Source organism: Coffea arabica, chromosome 5e (genome assembly GCF_036785885.1).
Source record: "Coffea arabica cultivar ET-39 chromosome 5e, Coffea Arabica ET-39 HiFi, whole genome shotgun sequence".
NCBI lineage: Eukaryota > Viridiplantae > Streptophyta > Magnoliopsida > Gentianales > Rubiaceae > Coffea > Coffea arabica.
In genome coordinates this window covers 41514034-41529891 of record NC_092318.1, presented here as the reverse complement: position 1 = coordinate 41529891, position 15858 = coordinate 41514034, and the positions used below count along the sequence as shown (strand labels likewise).

Genomic DNA, 15858 nt, shown 5'->3' with positions numbered 1-15858 from the left:
GAGATTATCCAACCAATATTTCAACACACATATGCTGAGGACAACTTCTCACATATTGTGGGAAAAATGTTGAACTAGCTACCAAGACCAGGATTTGGAAGTGAAACACCGTCAGTCGGGGCTAATGACTGACGTCTTATACTTGACTAGTATACCGTATTTGTACAATATAATGCTTAAGCTGTAACGTAACTCTAACAAATAATTCAAAATGGAAATTGACATCGTTAGTGTGCTACCTCAAACTAATAATTTCTCTTCGATTTGAGCACACCTCAAACTAATTCATCTCAACAAAATTATATGCACGTCAAAAACCTCAAATATTATTTTGAATCCTTACGAATTGAGCTACCTAGCTAAATTTAGCGGTTTACGGGTTGCTTCTTTGCAAAAAAGTTGGCAAATGCTAGTGTGAAAAACAACTATAAATAATATATGGCCTATCAACACAACTAAAGCGTAGTGGTGAAAACAAACTTCATCACCATCTGCTAAGGCCATCTTAGAAGTCTCAGCCATTATCCTTGCAATGTCCAAAACAGAAGCTCTTCCTCTCTATGAACGAAAACATCTTAAAAACACCATTCCAAGATTAATTGAACTTACAATTCTTTTTCTTTGCTTTTCCCTTCTTGGCTATCGCCTTCTCCATCTGAAAAACCATGGATTCATATGGCTCGTAGCTCTTTTGTGTGAATCATGGTTCACTTTTATTTGGATTCTTGTCGTCAACATCAAATGGAACCCTATTGCCATCAAAACCTACCCCGAACGCCTTTTGCAACGGTGCCTAGCTAAGCCCTTAAATACATATATGCATAGTATTTCTTGATTTGTGATTCTTTTGCTTTTACTTGTGTGTTTTTTCTATGTTTTTTGGTGGGATAACAGGAATTTGGAGCTGCCCCCGTTGGACATGTTTGTAACAACAGCAGATCCTGTTTTGGAGCCGCCGATTATTACTGTTAACACAGTAATATCACTCTTATCTATGGATTATCCAGCCAACAAATTAGCATGTTATTTGTCTGATGATGCAGCTTCACCTCTTACTTACTTTTGTCTCGTGGAAGCATCCGAGTTTGCTAAGCTTTGGATTCCATTTTGTAAGAAGTATAATGTTCCTGTTAGAGCTCCTTTTCGGTATTTCTCCGACCAGAGTTTGTTCACCGGAAATAGTTCATCAGAATTCCAAGAAGATTGGAACATAATGAAGGTAATTTTAAGTTGGTATCCTTTTTTAATTAGATTGATTCAGAGAAAAAAAACTTAGAAAAATTAGCTGGTCCTTGGCTTTTGAAAATGGAAGTTAAGAACTTGAAGTCAAGTCACAGAACAAAATGGCAGTAAGTTTCTCTCTCTGAAGTTGAGTGTTTTCCTCTTGTAACCTTTTAGAGTTGAGTGATTTCAAGTGTGTCTTGATGATGAGAGAGTGTGGGATTTACAGTTTCTTAATAGTTTAATCCGTATCATTTCCTGAATATTTTACTGATTAAATTCTAAGTAAAAGATATAAGGCAAATTCACTTTTTGTACCGTATGTTAGTTTTCAACGCAAAACACTAGGCCTAGTTGGTGAATTTAAGAGATAAATTCTTTTGATGGAGGAGAGTAAAGACTAAAGAGAAGAACAAAAAAGGGTTAAATGTCTTCCATTTTGCGGGAATTTTAGAAGAGAAAAAAAGTACAGAAAAGTCAAAAGATGTGGCTGTGTAAATTTGTCCGATAGTAAAAGCAAGGTTTGTAAAATCGCGATCCTACGTAGGATCGATTTTAATTCCACAGAATCGGATCGTAGGATCGGATCGTAGGAATTTGTGATATATTTGTAATTTATCAAAGAATTGCAGCCTTTAATTGCAATTAGGAGCTTTTGGTAGGATCATATTTTCATTTACTTGCAAAATGGAGCCTCATATTTCACAAAATTACAAAAAATTGTAGGATCGTACGATCCTACGATCCTATACAATCCTACCGATTCAACTACGATCCTACGCGATCCTGCATAGATTAATATGATTTGCGACTCTATATACGCTTCGGATCAATTTTGATTATCCGGATCGTACGATCCTACGATTCGCATCGCGATTTTGACAACTATGAGTAAAAGTAACATTTCCATCATGCAAAGGAAGAAAGTATAGGCTAGACCACCTGGTCTTGGGCTTCTTCCGAAACTCCAAGGTCAGGTGGTCGAATCCCACTTAACGCCTGGGTGCGGTTGGGGTGGCGCTGTACTCCAGGCGCAGGGATTAGTCGGGTCGCCTTCGTGTCTTGACCCGGACACTCCTGTGTTGAAAAAAAAAAAAAAAAAAAAGGAAGAAAGTATAACTAAAATTAAGAAAGGCACAAAATGCAAGATGCCAAAAAAAAAAAAAAAAACGAACGGAAAAAATGGCAAAAAGGGAAACAATCTCTTAGGCTTCGTTTGGGAGTGGAGGATTCGGACAGAAAAGAAAGGGAAAGAAGAGAAAGTTAGCTTTTCTTTCGTTTGTTAGTTTTTAGTAGGAAAGAAAAGAAGGGAAATGGAATGATTTAAGAGGATGAATAGTATGCAAAATTTTTCCTTCCAAATTGGAGAGAAATGGAGAGAAAGTTGGAAGAAGCTTATGAAATTTTTTTAAAATACCCATTTTATCCTTAAAAATGTCTTGAACAAATATTTAATGACTTTCATATCCAAAATCATTCCACTAATTCTCAAAACTCCCAAACAACATAACAATCCCTTCTCTTCTCTTCTCTTCTCTCATAACTTAAGTTTTCCCTTCTTTTCTTTTCTATCCTAAACTCCCAAACTTAGCCTTAAAGAAAGGGTTGATGAATCACATAAATTATGGAGTAAAGACAACTTACTTCTTTGACTCTACCCTGTAGGACGAATACAGACGGCTCTGCCAAAAGATTGAGGAAGCTGCTCAGAAATCTGTGCCATGTGAACTTACCGGAGATTTTGCAGCTTTTGTCGACATTGACAGGAGAAGCCATCCAACCATCATCAAGGTTGCTTTTCTGTACATATTATCTCCTATATTATTTTCCTGGCGTCCTAAACCCTTGCAAAAACAATTCACACGTGAATGTAAATTTCAAGCATATATTTGTAACTAAAGTTTGTGAATGGAATTTAACCTATGCCAAGTTGCCAAGTTAAATACCAATTTGGTATCCTATTTGAATGAATAGGGACTTTGAGATTTACTGATTTAGTCTCTTAGCTTAGCTGTATCACCAGGTGTCATTCTAGTATTTTGATTTTCTTAAAGTGTTACACCTGTGGAAACTTCATTCCAATAGAACTTTAGCCCAAAACTTTATCAGACAATAGACAATTGCAGCTTGTATCCTTCCAATTTCTACTTTGCCTATAGTTGAACAAGATTTTAGACCGGAAGTTCCATTCCAAAAAGATTTGAAGAATTCGTGTTAATTGTAAACTTTAGGGGCTCAAAAGGCATTTAAGATGAAATTTAGTGGCCAACCTAGTAACTATATGGTGCACTAGGAAACTTTCAAGTGAAAATAAGTTTACTTGTACAATAGATGTGATATGTATTACTCTAAATCATCGAAATTATCCAATATGCAATGTAGGTAATATCGGAGAACAAGGAAGGTCTTCCAGATGGGCTGCCTCCTATTGTCTACATCTCCAGAGAAAAGCGCCCAAATCATGCTCACCATTTCAAAGCAGGAGCAATGAATGTTCTGGTAAAACCAAAATTTTACTAGAGTAGTAATCAATTTTCTGTTTTTATTTGAGATTTTATTTTATTTTTACCAAAATTAATGTGCATAAATATTGATAAATTACTTTGGAAATTTTCAATAGGCAAGAGTCTCCGGTGTGATGACAAATGCTCCTTTCATGCTGAATGTAGACTGTGACATGTTTGCCAATAATCCCCAAGTTGTCCTGCATGCAATGTGTCTTCTTCTTGGTGTCAAGGATGAAACGGACAGCGGATTTGTGCAGTTTCCCCAACAGTTCTATGATGGATTGAAGGATGACCCTTTCGGAAACCAAATGGTTGTGATGACTAAAGTAAGCAAATCTCATCATTCCACCAGCAAAGTTTTAATACTCCTTCCTTTTGGTTTTTTTGAAATCATACTTAAACATTTTTTCCCTCAAGTATTATGATGTTATAAATCTTCTCCAGTGTTGAATTTTAGAAAATGAATTTGATAACAAAAGAATAACTTATTTGTTATTATGAAGTTTTACTCCTACAAATGTCGTAGAAAATGAAAGTGAAAAACTAGCTCCCTACAAAAAAATACATACACAGGGGGTGAATTGTTAACAATATAATTGCTTTTAATAACAATTTGAAGACATATTGGTTCTACCTTTTAAGTCCTAGATGTAGATTTAGAATTACAAATGATCAGTGATGTTTTAAAAACTCACAAAGAAAAAGCGTTTCAAATGAAAAAGAGAAATCGTTACAAAGTTGACAAACTTCAAGGGAGTTTAGGGCAATTTTTTTTTTTTTTTTTTTTTGCAATGCTTTAGTCTTCAAGAAAATATCAGGAAATGAGTTTGACAAATGCCCTTTGTGTAATTTACTTCACTTTGTCTGCCACATGCCATTTGAAAATTACTCCATTTTGTTTGATGTTGTTTGATCAGTACTTGGGGAGAGGATTGGCCGGGCATCAAGGCCACTTATACGGAGGGACAGGATGCTTTCATAGAAGAAAAATCATATATGGTTCATCACCAGAGGACAAATCAGGTATGAAAGCTATTGGCTGTCACTTTTGTTTTGTTTTCATGCACTGGGGTATCATCAATTGGAAGGATAATCTATTTCACGTTGGAAAGCATTTTTTGTTGATTATTTTGTACAATAAATACTCCTACATGTACAGAAAAATATCTATATACCTCTCAGGAGTGTTAAAGAAACATAGAAAGGAATTGCTAGAAGTCCAAAGTTGGAAAAGGAATTGCTACTTCCTTCTTTCGTCTCAAACCATGAATAGAACTTTTAATTACCTCACAGAAAGCCATGACCTTATTGTGCTGAACCGAGGAGTAATATTTAATTTTTTAGAATCACTTGAAAGGATTAGAGGATCACAAGTTAAGTTCCGTTTAATTCAAACCATTTCACGTAATTTGTACAACTTTTATATATATATATATATATATATATATATATATATATATATATATATATATATATTAACTTGTATAATTTTAGTATAGATTTGAATTTGTCAACTTATACAAACAAGTTAAGATTACATCAAACTATATGAATTTATTCCAAATATAATAAGAATTATATGAACCAATTTGAATTGAATAGAATTTAACTTGTAAGCCCCACTTGAAAATCCTTTATTATCAGAAGCCAATATGACACGCAAAAAGTCATTTTGTCACTTTATCGAATATGACACACAAAGGACTTGTGACATTCTATTGCACTATTATTCTCAGGAAAGATGAACATTGGAGATTTAGAGAAAACTTTTGGAAAATCCACAAAATTCAACAAATTTGTGGCTCAGGCTTTATCTTCATCAAGCAGAACTGCAGAAAGTCCTGAATCTATCTCCAAATCCATTGATGAGGCATGCCAAGTTGCTAGCTGTGGTTATGAATACGGTACTGCATGGGGCAAAGAGGTGAGAACATTTTACCTACAATTTGCACTTTCATCCTTTTCATTTGTTTTTACTCTATAAACAGAATATAAAATTTGTTGTTCATCATTTTCATTCATTTTCACTCTATAAACGAAATATTAAGATGGTAAAACTCAATGGGTTTTATTTTTATTTTTGACTTTTCATACACACATATGTCCATAACATGCACATTTATATTTTTTAGTTTTCCTTACATTTAGAAAGTTTTCTGGTTTAATTTTACCTTTCCAAAAAAATTCACCTTTGAGGCCCTACTTAATCCAAAGTTCATAAAGGAATGAAACAACAATATTGTTTATGTTTTTGAAATTTGGTGCATTAAGGATACAAGATAAGTGTGCACATGTGCAAGGAAAATATATATATATATATATATATGAGTAAATTTTATATACACTGTGAATGTATACATTATCATGATTGGATGGATGACACATGAGCAAATTTTTAACTTCAAATTCAAATTTTACGCATGTATTATAAATCTAATGGTGGTAGTGTATACACTGACAGTATCTATAAAATTAATCCTATATATATACCCACCATTCGAACTCTAAAATTATCACCTAATCATGAATTACAAACACTATTCCAAAAAAAAGTTATACTCTAGTGGCAAATAACTAGCTTTGTGTCATGGTACCGAATGGAAGAAACTTATTGTTATCTAGCGCTAGATGGAAGAACCTTATTGTTATTTGTGACTTGGTGAGCTTAACTTGGGTCTGCTTGGGACCTTGGCATTTTGGGCTGGTTTTAATAGATAATAACTTTGTCTATAAGAACCTCTTAAAACACCCCAATTTTTTTTAATACGCATTCAAAATATCTCAAAACACTTATAATTTTTCTTTTTTTTTTTTATTTCTTCTCCTTCCTCCTTCCCCCCCTCCCCTAAGCCCACCACTCTCCATTGGCACTTCCGCTAGCCAGCACCTCTGCCACCGCCACCTCTTCCCTCTCCAATTTTTTTCTCTCCTACCGTCTCCTCTTTCCTCCTTCCCTTTCTCCTCCCTCCCTTTCTCCTCATTCTCTCCTCTCCCCTCTCTTCCTCATTCCCTTCTTCCCCTGTCGTTCCTTTTTTCTCCTCTCTTCACCCAACTTCCTTGCCCTCCTCCTCCCCCACCCTCGTGTTAGGGTGAGAAAGAGGGCGGGAGAAAGGGTGGCAAGGGAAGGTGGAAAGAAGGAGAATGGAGAAGAAGAGATGGGAGAAAAAGAGATGGAGAAAGGGAAGAGGGAGGGGAAGAGAGACGGAGAAAGGTGGCAACCGGCGGTGGTGGCAATAAGGATAAGAGGGAAAGAATAGTAGATCTGGTGTGGAGAGGGAGAAGAAAATACACAAAATTTTTCTTCAAAATTTTCTTCAAAGAGGAAAGAACGAGAAAAAAAAGAATTTTTTTTTTAATTTTTCCAAACCCTAAATGCACAAAATTTTTCTTCAAATTTTATAATAAATTACAGTCAAATTTAATACACAAATCCCAAATGGATGAACCATTGTCCTCTTTTATATATTTTCAGATTGGTTGGATATATGGATCTATAACAGAAGATGTACTTACTGGGCTTAATATCCATTGGAGAGGTTGGAGAACAATGTGGTTGAGGACCAACCCAAAAGGCTTTCTTGGGTGTGCTCCATCATGTGGGCCTAACACACTGATCCAGCAAAAGAGATCGTCCACTGGACTTCTTGAAATACTATTCACTCCTAAAAGCCCATTCTTGGGAACTCTGTTCAGAAGGTTGGAGTTCAGGCAATGCTTGGTCTATCTCTATTTCCTTCTTTGGGGCCCAAGGTCGATCTTCGAAATATGTTATGCTGCTCTACCTGCATATTGCATTTTGACCAACACAAATTTCCTACCGAAGGTAAAGGCAACCCATGTTTGTTTTGCAAAATATTTTTTCTATTTATTGCTTTTTGCCGTTCTCCCTTGTAAGGTTCAACTTTTGTGAACCGAAATATCCTTTTTGTTGTCCTCCTTTGGCAGTGTATACACTATCACGATTAGATGGATGATATATAAGTAAATTTTGAATTTCAAATTCAAATTTTACACATGTATCATATATTTAATGGTGATAATATATACACTGATAGTGATATAAGATTAATCCTTTATATATATATATATATATATATATTTTGTCTTTGTTTTCCCGAGATATGCACAAGGGTGGATGAAGAGTTCAATATCCATTATCTATGTAAGTATACTTATTAGCAAATTGTAACTTTATATAGCCAACATAAACACATTTCTTTTTAAGCTTTTAACGAGATATACTCGAAAGGACGGAAGGAAAGGGATAATAAAGCATGGATTTCTTAACTCTGATTTTGAAATGTGGAAATAAAGCCCCTCAAGTCTTTCATTTCTTTTATACTTAAGCCTTTCAACTATTTAGTTGTATTTGATTCCTAACTAATATATATGATAGAAAGAGCTATGTGAAATGAGAATATGGTATGAAGTAGCATTTTTCTTGATAAAAGTTGTCTACTTCCATTTTTACTCATCAATTCATTAGCATGTGGTATGAACGTGACACTTTTATAGACAAATATGGTTGAAAAGTGATCCGGGACAAATTTTTAAGCTTTCAATGTGTAGGGATCTTAATGCATCACTTTCATATGAGGGACTAAAAATAGATGCTCTGCAATTGTTAGGCCTATTTGTAATTTTTTATGGGACTCAAATTCTTGATTAATAACATATTAATTTTTTGAACATGCAGGTGAACGAACCAGCTATACTAATACCAATTTCCATTTTTGTGATCTTTAACACGTATTGTGTATCAGAATACATTCAAACAAATCAATCAATAAAATCATGGTGGAATAACCATAGAATGGCTAGAATAATTGCCATGACTGCATGGTTATGTGGATTCCTTAGTGTCATATTCAAGATCCTGAGGTTGTCTGAGACAGTATTTGAAGTTACAAAGAAAGAACAAAGTTCAAGCATTGAAGAGAGTGATGAGAAGCCAGGAAGGTTCACATTTGATAATTCACCAGTTTTTGTGCCTGGCACAACCATTTTGATGGTAAATTTGACTGCTTTGGGTATTGGATTCTTGGATTTCATACATGGGAGTGAAGGTAAAATAGAGTGGGGAATAGGAGAATTGGTATGTAGCATATGGGTGGTCTTATGTTTTTGGTCATTCTTGAAAGGGTTACTTGGGAAAGGAAAATATGGGATTCCATCTTCCATAGTTTGCAAGTCTGCAGCTCTGGTATTTGTGTTTGTGCAGATTTGCAGATCAAGCTGGGGAATATGAAACGACTTTTTGTTGTTTTAAGGTTAACTGGTTAAGTATTGGTTTCATACTTGTATTTAATTTTCACGTGTTCATCTAAGAAAGATTTTCATCGTTGATATTTTTTTGGAAAAGCACAGTAAAACTGTGCTATAATAGTATATCACTTTATTAAAAAAAAAAAAAGAATGCAGTGTAAGATAATACAACGTTTGAAAAGCATGTTAGATGTTTTTCAAAACATATATTTTCTAAAAATTTCTTTTTTGTTTTATTTTTTTCTGTAAGAGAAGATTGGGAGCTTGGGATTTTAAGAAATAAGGAGGGATGTCTGTTTTGAAACAAATGTTTAGTACCGGGGAAAATTGATCAGACTCGACCACTAGATCAAAATGTTCTCGACTAAATACATGACTAAAATTTAGTAGTGTATCAAAATGATTTTTGAAATTTAAATGGGAATAACTCAAGGCTCCCATGTTTACCATTTTGACCAATGTGATCCCCAAAATTTCAATAAAACTAAATATGGTCCCTAACGTTTCTAGATACCTTGGGGCCATTTAATATCTAAAAAGCCATTTGGGCTTTAGCAACTAACATGTGATGAACCACCCAGCGGATCTTCAATATCATCTTCTGTTTTATTTTTTATTATATTGCTATTTCTTTTTCATAAATATCATATTTTAGTTCTTTTTTATTTTCTTTACATCCAATAACCATTAATTAAATAAACAATAAATACCACAGTCTCAAAAAAGTAATAAATAATAGAAAATTAAAAATACAGTAGAAATTCATAAAAAAAAAATCTCATTTATTATGCATTTTGATTTTTTGAGTTTTGTTGAATTTTGTGTATTGCTCAATTAATAGTTATTAGACATTAAGAAAATATAAAAAAATATGTTATTTATGAAGGAGAAACGGCAATATAATAAAAAGTAGAAAGAGAGTGATATAAGAAATAAGACAGAAGATCCGTTGCACAAACTAGGTTATCCTGGTGTCTTCATTGAATCGAAAAACAGATTATCTTGAAATCAAAACTGTTGTTGTTTTTCCTGGGCATATAAGCAACACAAACAACCTAATGCCCACGATATTAAAAAAAAAATGCTTCTTAAAACTTTGGACACTTAAAATCATAGACTGAACTCATTTAATAAGAGAACTTGAAAATGCTCCATAAAACTTGACGTACTTAGATCAGAATCGTTAACTAGTTTATAGGAAAGCACATCAACTACTGTAATACTATATCAAATAATTTACTTTAAGGCAGTTGATATTAATGAAGTTTGAAATACAAGAAAGTTTAAACAAAAAATCTAACAAAATTTTCTCCACTTTCACTCAATTTTGTCGATAATTGCATCTGCTCATGGCAAAAAAAAAAAAAAAAAGAAGTAGAGAGGCAGATTCAATACGATATAGACAATGCATGGTACAGGCGAATTAGCAGGATGAATCAATTTTGCGATGTGTTATTATTGGAAGAAAAACCACGCGGACACTGCAAAATAAAAGATGTATAGTTTTTTTTTTACAACACTTACCCATCAGCATATTTCTACTATTGATAATTTGATATATGCATATGTAAGCTTAAATTTTGGTCAGTCACCGTATCCAAATTACTCAAAAAGGTCTTGGAGAAGAATAACGTGGGTTCATACTGGTCATAGGCTATTGTGTGAGCTTTTGAATAAGTTACAACTTTCTGGAAAATTATTCTTTCCTTCTCAGTGAATCGATTTTTTAATTCTTAATGCACTTGACATCTATGGCATGAATCTCATCTCAAGTCATCCAAGGGTCAGCATAATGCATTGAATCAGTTGACAACCAACGTTCTAGTGCATTCTGCAACATGCAAAACTAGGTACTTCGACTGTAGGAATTACCATATCAAACCCTTTGCACAAAAACAAAAACGGGCCATGATTGTGCACAACGCATTCATTCAAGTGTATGGAAAGAGTATCAAAACATTTTGACAACAGAACTGTCTCGTGAATGTGAATACATGTAAACAACGATTCCCAGATGCATCTTTATTTTTGACAAGGCAGGCAACTGGAATGTAAAGTTCCCATGAAATGGAACACTGCTCTAGCTGTTAAATGCCTTGGTAGGCCGCAATCTCACCAGACATCAGGCCGGAGCTCGCCAGTAGCTGGAGGCATCCATCTCCCTGAGTTGTAGACATTCTCACCTACTTTCCATCCAGGAAAATCCTTCATTATTCTAGCCTCTTCCTCAAGATATTTCTTCCATTCTTCGACAAATCTGATAAGAGAAGCCAGTACATAAATTAATTAATGGGGAAGTCATCAAGTTAAATGCAATAACTTCAAGAGGGGCACATTCAGTGTGTTCTGGGAGAAAACCTCAACAGAAGTTACTCACCTTTCATCTTCTTCAGCTTGCAGCAGAGGTAAGATAGCACTGCGTGCAGCATACTTTTCTTCCTTCAGTGCCCTACATAGTGCAAGAACTGTCAGCACATAATGCACATAACATTAATGTGTTTTGTATTACTTCAAGCGGAATTCAGTAAAACCGGCTTTGGTTCTCAAAATCAACATTCATCTGTAACTCCTTTTTTGTGGGCAGAGAAGGTAAAAATCATGAGTTTTACTACTGATTATTTACATGGATGAAAAATAAATTCGCTTATGAGTAAAACTCCAACACTAAAGACTAGTGCTAAAGTAAATGATACCATCCCGCTCAACAGGGAAAAAAGATTGAAAGTAAAAGGAAGAAGAGCGGTTTCTACAAACTAGTTTGCATGACTTTAGGAAAATGAAAGGAAAGAATAAAATGGAAGGACAAAAAAAGGAATCAGGAATGTACTCGATAAAATATTCATCAAATACTTGTATGAGTGATATGCCATTTCTGACAAAAACACAACTTAAGATGTAAAGGATTAAACTATGCCTCCCTTTCTTTGCATTTCATTTGGTTCTTTCAAACAGATTCCAACACAAGATCTTAAATCTCCTAGTCTTCTCCTTTCTTCTACTATTGATTCCTTAAATCCAAATATACCCAAAAAGTAGCAACAGCAGTGAAAATTTGGGAAGAAGAAAACCAGCTACAAAATGGTGATACAGAAATCAACTTCTGCTTTCAGTCTTTAAAAAGAAGTCAACCATAACATTACTATAGACAAACATCCAAAACCACCTCTGCCATCTATCTCGTGTCAATTTATTGGTAGTATCAGCAACACAGCTCAAACGTTCCTTTATTCTTCCAGGAAGTTCTACATACATCTCTACAAGTCTATTGTAAAACAGCCTGATATGGCAGTTGACCACATTTCTTTACTGCTTTCCAAGACTATCTATTGAGTTCAAGAAATTTTCTCTCTTCTAGTTGACTATCTATTGAGTCTGAGAGATTTAGATTTTTTATTTTATTGGTCAGACAGAACATTTATGCAAAGATATGTCTTGAGATCCTATTCCATTCAATTCTAAATTTGTTACAAGTATATAGGTAAGGCAAGTAGCCAGCAGATATCAATATAGATCAAGCTAACATAATTCTTTCATTTTCCATTCCAAACATTCTAGGCTGTCTAGCCAGTTATACACACTTTTGAATTGTTGGCCCTGTTTGGATGGCCTGTTTTAGCAAAATAAAATTTTGCCAAAACACACATCTACAGTGATCCTCCCTGAAACACTCAAAAAACACCAAAAAACAAAAAGAAAAAGAAAAAGAACATCTACAACACCCCTCCCCCCAACCCTCCCCTGACCACCATCCCTCCGCAAACCCCTGCCACCCCTCCTCCCTGCACACCACCCTGACCCCTCCCTCATCTCTCTTCCCCCTTATTTTCCCCTCTATCCTTCTTCCCTCCTCCTTCCCACTCCCTCCAATCATCCCCATCCCCCTCCGGATCTATTTCAAACCTGATTTGGAGGGTGGTTGGGGTGGGGGAAGAGGGGAGTGTGGGAACGAGAGAGGAGAAGGGAGATGGAGGAGGGTAGCTGGCAGAAAGGGAGAGGGAGAGGCAGAGGGAGAAGGGAGGAGGTGGTGGATGGAGGGAGATGGCAGTGGAAGGATGAGGAGGGAAGGGAAAGAGGGGAAGGTGGTGCGTAGAGGGGCATAAAAATAAATTTCCTATCATACTAAAAACCAAACCCCAAAAACACATTAAAAAACTCCTAAAACACCACTTCAAAAACTTTTATTAAAACACCCCAAAGCGGACCCAATGTTTTAAATCACCAGGAATGAGGAGAATATTGCCAGCATCTCTTGCTAAACATAAACAGGTATATAATGCTTGGAGTACAACTGAGACTATTGCACTTTATATTCCCAAAGTAACAGATCTTCTACATAAACATTCACAAACAATAAGTTGCTCTTAGCAATAGTTCAACATCGTCTGCACATCATATAGACCACATCATATGAAGCATGAAATTGTGGACCACATTCTTCGAATCAAACAACTCTAAGCTTCAAGTATTGGATAAAATATTGTAGAAGTAGCTACAGTCTCAATAAAGTTTCTACCGATGTGTTGAACTGTATTGTGGTTAAAGCGACCTAAATTGGAGCATTGATCCCACTGCACCACAATTCTCCAAATTTCCTCTTCTTCTCTCTTCCACTTCTTTTCTTCTAAACCTTTTGCATTCTTAAAAAATGGGTCCACCCCCCCCCCCCCACCCTCTTTAGCTCATTTACTTGGATTGAAAGATACTAAATGCAGTTTGGTTCAATAAGAGCTTGTTTGACATTGCTCATCTACCAGTCAAAGCAAGCTTAAGCAGGTTTTACTGTTTGCTGACTCTATAAGCTCGGCTTGAATCAGCTCAAGCATAAAACTTGAAATTTACATGAAAGTAAACTAAGCTAGTTAAGCTTGAACTGAGTTTGGCATGAATAACAATCAAGATGAACCCTAACATGATTTCAAGCTTGTTAAGGAAAAGCAAGCCAGAATAAAAATTACAATATTTGGCTCTGAGTAGACTAACCCTAAGACCTACACAACAAAGCCCAGCCATTTCCCAGAAGCCCTACAAAGAGAACCACCATCACCAGAGCTTTTACATTAATAACTTCCAAGCATCAGAAACATTAACTGTTCAGTAGTTTGCAGATAAAGCCTGGGTACAACTGGAGATCATGTATTCCCTATTGTAAGTGCAGCAAATGCGGGAAATGTTAAATATCTAAAATAACTACACAAAAACGACATTGATTTCTGTTGTGTTTGATGTCTTCTGATAAGGGATGTGAATTAGAAATATTCTCCACTAATAAGCATGTGTGGAATCGTCAAAGTTTTTTACTGTTCTCACTTTACAGCAACAACAACTATTAATTACGTATACCTTGTGGAAGGAAAAACTATGTACAACAGTAGATAGACTCAAAAACCAACTTCCTCCTCCAGCACAAATCTTAGAAACATACTTCTCTTTTACAGCATCCAGCTTCAACTGATAAGAAAAGATCGACATCCTAACTCCTTGTTAAAAATTAAAAGAAGAAGAAGAAGAAAAAGAAAGAAGAAGAAGATGGGTGTTAGTAGGTTCTTCTTCTAGTAGTCAATAGGGCAATCATGTGTGGGAGGATTCTTATGCACCTAAACTTCTTTTGATGGGCTTAGGACCTTTCCCATTACCTTGGTAGTGAATCGCACCATGGCGAATTTTACAAATACTTCAAGTAGGATAACCTATTCAGTATCTATGCATATGAATGCACGTCAAACCAGAAAGCGTTGTATTTGCAATAAGATTTACATTCTGTAGCCAGTCCAATTTAAGCAAAATTTCAATCACCAGCTCACTAATATTAACTAACAAAAGTTATGAAACACATTTAATACTTATGCATATCATCAACATAAGACACGTGTAAAATAAGGATGAGTAGAACCAATAACGCTTATAAAGTTATCAGCAGCCTACAGGTCATTTCCAACATTTCCAGGCTTATTGAGTCCATGATCACAAAATTCAGTCTCCATACACTCCCAAAAAAAAGTTGCAAATTTCTACTTTATTTCTGCCCAAAACTCCAATAATATAATCCTATATATCCAAAAATTCATACTAGAACCAACAAATAATGGGCAATAGAGAGAAAGAACTGACACCCAAACTAATTGAAGCCCTAAACTTGATAACAAATTCTGAATCATGCAAAAGACACACACGTAATTTCCACATTTCTACTCTCTTACAGTCCAAAATACCACAATTATTCATCTATTAAAGAAAAATCATAACAAAGCCTCTGAATATTAGAAGACAAGAAGAACCCAAATCAATTAAAGACCAAAACTTTATTTAAGAACATTATTAGCCTTACCGACGGATCTTGTTGCCTTTACCGACTTGGTACATGCCATAGGAATAAACACCAAAAGCGGTTAGGAAAATGGCCATGGCGCTGGGCCCTGAATTGGGGATCCGTCGAGCGTATCTAACCGGGGCAAACCCACCCGGTGGTGGGCCGTCCTGGACAAGCGGCATATCCTTCACGCTTGCCATTCCGGGTTTGCCCCTCACCACCGCCTCCGTCATCTTGTCTCCGATCTCCTACTGTGTGTTTCTATGTGTGTATTTTTGTTTATTCTTGTGTGTGTGTTTTTGTGGGCTTTGTGCTCAGCTGAATGAGTGAGCGAGCGAGCGAGCGAGCGATGACTGGAACTTTCTTTCCTTTTTACATTTATTTCATCTAATTAGGGACGAATTGAGAAGGCGTGGAATTCTGTGCGTCAGATCTGCCACGCCTGCCTTGTGCATTGATGAGTAGTAAACAGGCTGAAAGTCGAACAAATTTTATTCCTAGTTTGGATAGGGTATTATTTGAAATATTATTTAAAATAATTACTGTAACACTTTTTGT

The 15858-nt window shown here is 35.5% G+C and overlaps 2 protein-coding genes across 3 annotated transcripts; one reads left to right on the top strand and one right to left on the bottom strand.

The window, feature by feature from the left end:
- Positions 1 to 455: 455 nt before the first annotated feature.
- LOC113743366 (cellulose synthase-like protein H1) lies at positions 456 to 9036 on the top strand. Of its 2 annotated transcripts, XM_027271354.2 has the most exons (9): positions 456 to 789; positions 895 to 1219; positions 2887 to 3012; positions 3604 to 3720; positions 3842 to 4054; positions 4646 to 4751; positions 5465 to 5652; positions 7201 to 7551; positions 8425 to 9036. In XM_027271354.2, exons 1-9 carry the CDS (start codon positions 533 to 535, stop codon positions 8974 to 8976), a joined length of 2235 nt encoding a protein of 744 aa, XP_027127155.2. In that variant the 5' UTR covers positions 456 to 532; the 3' UTR covers positions 8977 to 9036. The 2 variants fall into 2 exon arrangements, with proteins under 2 accessions (XP_027127155.2, XP_071904770.1); XM_072048669.1 differs by lacking the exon at positions 7201 to 7551.
- A 1869-nt stretch (positions 9037 to 10905) lies between these two features.
- Positions 10906 to 15654, bottom strand: LOC113743191 (NADH dehydrogenase [ubiquinone] 1 alpha subcomplex subunit 13-B). The gene is made up of 3 exons (XM_027271144.2): positions 15319 to 15654; positions 11371 to 11442; positions 10906 to 11250 (listed from the first exon to the last, which is right to left on the bottom strand). The coding sequence occupies exons 1-3, from the start codon at positions 15531 to 15533 to the stop codon at positions 11106 to 11108; spliced, it is 432 nt and encodes a 143-aa protein (XP_027126945.2). The 5' UTR covers positions 15534 to 15654; the 3' UTR covers positions 10906 to 11105.
- Between the last annotated feature and the right edge of the window lie 204 nt (positions 15655 to 15858).